Here is an 8096-nt window from a genome sequence, read left to right on the forward strand (position 1 = left end):
TTTTGGTACCAGGGATTGAATTTGGGGCCTTGCACTTACAAGGCAGGAGGCAGAACCACTGAGGTAAATCCCCAGCCTCCAGCACTGACTTTTATCTTACATGTGAAGTTTTGAAACTAGGACAAATTCTCTGTGAGATTCCCCCGGTTGGCAGCACAACTGTCCGAGAGCTTCCACAGTAGCCAACCATCATTGTCGACTTAAATGCCTTTCCTAGTGCACCACCTGTGCTTAAATCTCTTCTCGGTTATGCAAGGTGTTTGCTCTGTTCAGAGCACGACTCTCATCACATACTTACTCATCCTCTTAACAAGAGGGGTGGGTGTGTCCACATGAGCAGGTGACCCAGACCGTCACGTCAGCAGTGGGTGGTGGAAGGATGATCAGGACTTGGGTTGTTTGCTTGCAGGGTCCACACTTTCAACTAGGATTTTTTTATTTTATTGTTTAGATTTTGTTTTATTTTGGATTAGCTTATCACAAAGAAACAAAGCTATAGGGGATCTTCATTTCTTGTGGGTTTGTGGTGTGTTTCCTGCACCTGTTTAGCAGTAGGGATGGAGCCCCCAGGGGTGTTCTGCTACTGAGCTACATAGAACTACATCCCAGCATTTTTATTTTGAGATGGGCTCTTGCTGAGTTGCCCAGACTAGCCTCCAACTTGTAATCCTCCTGCCTTAGCCTTCAAAGTAGCTGAGACTTACTAATACCACCGAGTCTGAGGGGATATATTGTGTTTTTATTTTGGGGGGAGATTTTTTTGGTACCAGGGATCAAACTCAGGACCTTACACTTGTGAGGCAGGTGCAGTGCCACTGAGCTAAATCCCTAGCCGTAGATATTGTTATTTTGTGTATTTATTTTTTATCACTTCACAAGATTATAAATAGTCTTTTATATAAAGCTTTACTTATGGAACAGGTAAGAGACTAGTGTCTAGACTTGCCATAAGCTCTTGAGTAGGGCTGCCTGGGTTTGAACCTGTTCATGAGCTGGCCACTCACCCCCTTGGTGCTTCCATCTCCATCCCATAAAAGCATACAGGATAAGTACAGTACCCGCCTCATGGGATGGTGGTGAAGATACAGCACATGGTACTGGGAACACCCAGGACAGATCTGGTGATCCTCCTCATTGAATTTGGGCCCACCGCTTTTCTGTGGTGAGTGATGATTCTGTAAAGCAATTCACTGACTTCTTCCCAAATCACTGTCTTTAGATCACAAGGTTTACATCTGGCACAAACGTAGTGAACTGCCAATTGCGGAGCTGACAGGGCACACGCGCACAGTGAACTGTGTGAGCTGGAACCCACAGATCCCGTTCATGATGGCCAGCGCCTCTGACGATGGCACTGTTAGGATATGGGGACCAGCCCCCTTTCTAGACCACCAGAATGTCGAAGGTAACGCTCCAGTGTCCCGTGCTTTTTCCACGTGATGTGCGGCCCTGCTTACCAGGAAGATGCAAAATTTTACATGAGCAGCAACTGTGCATTGTGGGATGTGACACAACTGCTTTTTGTGCATACCCGGCTGCCCTCCACAGAAGGGATGTGGGAAATCGGAGGTGTCCAGTGATGCCTGCTAGGGATGAGGAGGAAGGTGGAATACGTCACCTTAACCAGCACCATTTAAAGATCTTACCTGAAAATCTTCCTCATCTTGCTACCTAAGTGTAATGTGGCACTGAGCACTTTATACAGTTGAAAACAAGTGGAAAATCAGAAAAACTTCCCATGGCTTTTAGGATACTGAGAATAGATTTTATTCTTAAAACCAAGCGCAGTGGCACCCAGCTGAAATTTCAGCAGTCTGGCAGGCTTGGGGAGGCAGGGAGGATCACAAGTTTGAGCCCAATCTGAGCAGCTTATCCAGACTCTGCCTTGGAAATCTAAGAAAAAGGGGAAGGGGGCCTGGACTCATTGCAAAGGCCCTGGCTTCAGTCCCTAGTACTGCTAAATACACAAACATCTGAAGACAGATCAGGATGCTGAGGCAGGAGAACTGCAAGTTCAAGTGCCACCTGAACATCTTGATGAGAACTGGTTTCAAAAATTTAAAAAAGAAGGACCGAGGATTTAGCTCAGTGGTTCTGCCACCTGCCTCACAAGCGCAAGGTCCTGCATTTGATGCCTGGTACCTGCCCCAAAGATTGTTTTTAAATAAGGACCTGAAGTGTAGCACTGTGGTGGACACAAATAGTCAATACCATTGTAGCATGCTAACATGACCTATGCTTAATGGGTAGGGAAAGAAAAATCCTGAAATTAGCCATATACCTAGGCCTTTTGCTCTCTGTTCCATCTGACGTAAACTCCTGCAGGAAAGAAGTCTCATCCTCGTTCTTACAGGTAGAGAAACCAAAGCAAGTATAATTTAATTTGTTAAGTGCTGTTGGAATTTCTGCTTTAAATCTGGAGATTTTGTTCCCATCTCTCTTGAGATACTTGTACATAAAGTCCAAAATATAAAGCCAACAGTTATAAAGACTAAAGCTTAGTTGAACAATAGCTGGGCATAGTGGCACAGGCCTGCTGTAATCCCAGTACTTGAGCAGCTGAATCAGAAGGATTGCCATGCATTTGAGGCCAGCCTGGAAATATACAGGAGAGAGATCCTGTCTCTAAAAACATACCCATACAGCTGGGCATGATGGTCCATGCTTGTAATCCTAGCCCTCAGGAGGCTGAGGCAGGAGGATTACTGAGTGCACAGCCAGCCTGGGGTACGTAGCAAAATCCTGTTTCAAAACAACAAAAGCTTGGTTGAACACTGTGTTAAGTACTAGAGAGGAGAAGTGATGAGATATTTTATGTAAATGACTCATCTTTTTAGAAATTAGTAAAATGTTCAGTTTGCTCAGAAGTAAGTGACTTACCTAGAAATAGATCAACAGACTTTTCCTCAGTGTGCTCAGTCTATAAATATTTTAGTTGGGTGAATGACTGACTGCTCTTAGGTGACTCTCAGCAGAGAACATCGTATCAGTGTCACGTTCCTGGTTCGGAAAGGTCTGCTGAGAGTCAGTTTTTGTGTTTTCCTTTCCTTCTGGGATATCAGCAAAGACCAGAAATCTTTATGTTCTCTGTTTTCCTGTTTGTTTTTTCGAGGCCTATTCTCTGTGATTATCTATACTTTTCTGGTTTTACTAGTCATTAGGAAGTTATTCTTTCAAGTACACAGACTTGACGAGAGTAGGCAGATCTTAGCTGTGTTGTGGTGGGTTTACCCTGAAAGAAGACGTGTGTGCCTCTGCCACATTGGAATGAGAGCTGCTCTTGTGCTTGATGAGCTTTTTTCTTCTTTTTCTTTTGTTGTTGTTGTTGTTGAGACAGCTTCTCACTATGTAGTTCAGGCTGGCTTTGAACTCACTATGGAGCCCAGGCTGGCCTTGAACTCATGGCGATCCTCCTGCCTCAGCCTCCCCAGTACTGGTGCCACAATGCACAGCATGCTTGGTGAGTTTAACCAGCATGACAGCCCCGTTCAATAAGAACCAGGCCGGTTCTGGGCTCAAGGTCTGCTGCACCTTCCCATTATGTTGCTCCAGCATGGGTATGCCCGTGAGGACATTCTCATTTTTACCTGAAACTAAAAAAACAAAGCATATATTTGGCTACATATGCCCTTTTAGGGGGTATCTTCCAGGTTGTTTTCCCCTATTTTGAAACTTTTCCTGTTGGAAATAGAAAATTTTCTTTTTGTTTGCAGTACTACAGCTTGAACCCAAAGCCTCAAATAAGCTAGGCAAGCACAAGTCATTTGTTTCACTTGACAGCCTTACTTCAAAAGAGAATTTGTGACCTCTTGGTGTTTGTTGAAATAGAGTATAATCAAGTACTGATACTAGAGGGACCTTAAAAACCATGTGCTAATAATTAAAAGCCAGCAGACTGGGCTGGGGATTTAGCTGAGTAGTTCCACCACCTGCCTCAAAAGGGCAAGGTCCCGAGTTCAATCCCTGGTACCAAAAAAAAAGAGCAGATAGAAATGTCGTGATTCCATTTATATGAAATGGTCTAAAATAGGCAAATCTGGGGGACCTCTCTCATGGGTTGATGGTTTCTTAGGGATGAGTGTTGGCTCATGAGTTAGGGATGAAGAACATGTCCTCAGATTATATACTCTTGGCTGTATAACCCTGTGAGTGTATTAAAAACCATAGGCTTTGACCGGGTGTGGTGATGCACGCCTATAATCCCAGCACTCGGAGGCTGAGACAGGAGAATCTTCAAGGCCAGCCTGGGCTACATAGTGAGTTCCAGGTCAGTCTCAACTACATAGTGAGACTCTGTCTCAAAAAACAAAAGACAAAAAACATGCTTCAACACCCAAGCTTGGTGGTACTTGGCTGTCATTGTAGCACTTGGGTCGGGGGGAGTCTGAGGCAAGAGGATTGCCACGAGTTTGAGGCCATCCTGGCCTCCGTTGTGAATTCAAGGCCAGCCTGGGCTACATAGAGAGACTGTCTGGAAAAATAAAATACCAGCCATGGGCTAAGTGGGTGTGTTGTACAGTACATGAATTACATCAGAGTAAAGCTGGTACACGTGCACCCCACACACCAAGGAGGGTAAGAATGTAGAATTTCAACTCAGCAACTATGAAATGAGAAATACACATAGTTGTAAACTATCAAAGATTTTCTTCTACATCATTTCAAGATGAATTTTAAAATACTGAATGTTTTAAAGTATTGAATCCTAATATTCACTTGTTTCTCTAGTATTCAAAATAATCATGTTTAGCCTAACAGTGAGGTAAATACATTATTTTGACGATGAAAGTATCAAGAAATTTTGTCAGCTAAATTCTCGTAGTCACCATGCTGATTTCGCAGCTCTGCTGGTAACTGGTCTTCTCCCTCTCTCCTCTCTCCCCATGTGCATCTCATCGCTTCGGCGCCCAGAGGAATGCAGTAGCATGGATAGTTGATGGCGAGTTTGGAACCCACGACTTCTGTTTAACTTAAAATTAGTTGTATTTTAATGGCTTGGGATTTGGTGCAAACAAACATGATTGATAGCTGGACAGACATGCTCGTCATGAAAAAAGAACCATTTCTGAAGCCCGACTGGGGCCAAACATTTCCACCTTGCTTCATAGTAACCAGTTGAGATGAAGCACGTCGTAGAGCGTTGTTGGACACCATGTTGAATACCCCCCATCGGTCGTGAAGAACTGTGCTACATTCAGGCTTCCCCACTGAACTCAGTATATATATTTTTTTCCCTCCTGCCTTTTGTTTGGCAGGTTACCATTCTTGTTGCTCTTCTGTGTAATGAAGTTTAAATGCTTGTTTGGAAAACTTTATTTAACAGTTTAGAAGGCTTGATAGAAAGAGTGCATTAGTCTGAAGAGTATACATTGGATAGGAAAGAATTTCCTTTTGTTTCTCCAAATCTTTCCGCCTTACTTAGCTTGAGATCTTTGCAGCTTGGTTCATGGATTCTAGCCTTGCCCATTGCGCAGTATATACTGATGCAGATGACAAACCAGTGAACTATGTCAAAAGCACTCTCAATACTACATTTGACAAAAAGTTTTGTACTTTTCACATAGCTTGTTGCCCCGTAAAAGGGTTAACAGCACAATTTTTTAAAAATAAATTAAGAAGTATTTATAGGATTAAAGTGACTTCATTTGTATACATTTGGAATCTAAACCAGCTTAAAACAGCTCCCTCTACAACTTAGATGTGCAGTATAACTGATGCTCTTCGGAATTCCACATGAGACAGTCAGAGACAGTGCTTGGAAGGAAATTCATAACCACCCTTTAAAGGTTCCCCCTTTTGTTTTCTCTCTCCAGTGAAACTGGTTTCTGATGTTGAAATTCATGCTTCAAAAAGAATTTTCAATGTACCAACATGAGATCAGTGGTTAATTTAGGTTTTCAAACATCTTGTCTCAAGTTCTCAGATTGGAAAAGTTATTTTGATGTGATCTAGCGAAAGAGTAGAAATTAGATACAGACATTGATAGCTTACTTGAGACTGTTAAAGGAATCCAGTAGCTTACAAACATGCTTAAACTTGGATGCAATCCTCCCAGTCCCTTCATATTTTGACATACAGAGATAGTAAGTTGAAGAATAGTCCTCCTCAGATTTTTAGATGTTGCCATACTGAGCCTCATTCTCCACTGGTGCTGTGTGGGTACTTTTCCTCACTGGTTTCCTTCATGGAAAAGAACTTTAATTTTGAGAATTTCACATTTAAAATAAGCCAAAAGCCTGATGTGCACATTGTATTTTTAAAACCCATGACAGCTGAGTGCAGTATGTTTGGTCTCCTTTGAAACCCTGCTGCTCTTCTGTAGGAGACACCTAGGGTGCCGCAGCTGTCCGGGGAAGAGTGGGGGCACCCCCACAGTAAATTCTGCGGAAGGACTCTGTGCAGTTCCCCTGGAAGTCTGGCCAAGTCTACAGTATGGCAGGACTGCTCCTCCAGGAACCACGGAGGAGGGAAGGCTTGGGCCCAGGAAGTCTTACCTTGTGGGTTGATGGAAGGATTGGCAGCAAGGAGAAAGGGAAGTCAGGGAAAGAAAAAGGAAAACACATTGGGCCTTAAAATAGCGGGCGTCCTTGCAAAAGCCCATAGTAGGAGAAAATGACAAATCATGGTCAGATTATTTTATCAAGTTGGTATATAAAATATTACTTTAAGCTCCATTTTGCAGAGACCACCACTTAAGAGAATTCCTCTTTTGATATTTCTAAGTTAACTATGTTACCATTTATCTGGTATTTTTTTCTGACTAAAATTAATTTTTACTTTAAGCTTGAATAAAAATCTTCATTGGTAACTATATAGTTAAGTGGCAACTTCTCTTTACCTCAGTACAGTTAGGACCATTGATTGCCGTGTACCCTGAAGCCGTTAATACCCCCACCCACCCCGTCCCCCAGAAACAAGGATGCAGGCGCAGGCGCCGCACAGCCGTTAGCTCTGGCACATCTTAACACTCGCCGAGATCTGTGCCCATCCAGGGCAACTTGGCACTGGGATTCTTCTGCACCCAGGCCCCCACAGACCTGAGTTTTCACAGTGCTTCTGAAGTATAGTAAGGAACACTTGAAAAAGAGTGGAGTAAAGTGAGGCACATTTACAAGAACGTAACTCCTTGTGAAAATGGAGTGACAACTATGCAAAGGTTTTCATAGCAGCTAGGTGAGTTTGCTTTCCAGGGGTGTCTAACCTAACCAGCAGCTTCTGATACACTGGTACTTTGCTGTGCCAATTTGCTGTAAATGTCTGTTTCCTACGATTGCCATGCAGTGACTGCTAGAAAGGTGGAAGAAATGAAGTAATCTAGGATTTCATAATGTGATAACCTGATGGCAGGATTTTCTAACCCATAGAAATGGCTGAAAACTTGTAGTAATGCTGTAGACTATAGTAGCTTTAAGAGTGAGAATACTATCAAGCCAGCCACAAGATACTAACAAATATCAAAACTGAAAAGTACCAATACTTTTTGCACATAGATCAAAATAGAGTGGAGAATTTTTGGCTCCAAAAAATCAGGTTAGTAGGCTCATTTCCATGTGTTTAAAAATGTTTTTGTTAACTAATGTATTAAGGGCTAAAGCGAGAATGAAATGAAATGTCTTTTTCCTCCAAATAACTAGTTACTAAGGGTCACATTTTAGATGTGGGGATTACCAAGATTGGTGTGTGGGTGGTGATAAAGGATTAGAATGGGAGTTGGGAGGGATGAAAGCTTGTTTGGTTTTTTGTATTTTATTAGTATTGGTGCCAGTTACATTTCTGTTGCTCTTACTGGCCACATAAATGTTCTAATAATCCAGGTAAGTAGTTAAGCAGAAGAAATTTGATTTACCAGTGTCCCCACAAATTGATCCATTTTATTGGGTGGGAAAACTAAAAAAGGATTGCCTAAATTTAATTAAAATAGCCTGCTAATTGGAAGGAGGAAAAAAACCCCAATTCTGTCAGTATTAGTCTGAAAATACTAGTAGTAAGGTGAGTTAATTAGGAGTGTTCTGCCTCTAGAGTGGCATTCCATGACATTAATAGAAAACCCTTCTGTCCCACCCCTCCCCGTCTTGGAATTTTCTTTTCTAGGATGT

General features: G+C 42.5%; 1 protein-coding gene across 2 annotated transcripts in view; it reads left to right on the forward strand.

The window, feature by feature from the left end:
* Window positions 1-6552, forward strand: part of Wdr26 (WD repeat domain 26) — a 34384-nt gene extending 27832 nt beyond the window's left edge. For both annotated transcript variants that reach the window (XM_010642442.3, XM_010642444.3), the window contains exons 12-13: window positions 1220-1405; window positions 4912-6552. In XM_010642442.3, coding sequence (XP_010640744.1) covers window positions 1220-1405; window positions 4912-4937 — 212 coding nt within the window. In that variant the 3' untranslated portion in view covers window positions 4938-6552. The remainder of the gene's footprint in view (window positions 1-1219; window positions 1406-4911) is intronic.
* Window positions 6553-8096: the final 1544 nt, after the last annotated feature.

This window comes from Fukomys damarensis, unplaced genomic scaffold, assembly GCF_012274545.1.
Source record: "Fukomys damarensis isolate Sample0158 unplaced genomic scaffold, DMR_v1.0_HiC HiC_scaffold_11, whole genome shotgun sequence".
NCBI classification, from domain to species: domain Eukaryota; kingdom Metazoa; phylum Chordata; class Mammalia; order Rodentia; family Bathyergidae; genus Fukomys; species Fukomys damarensis.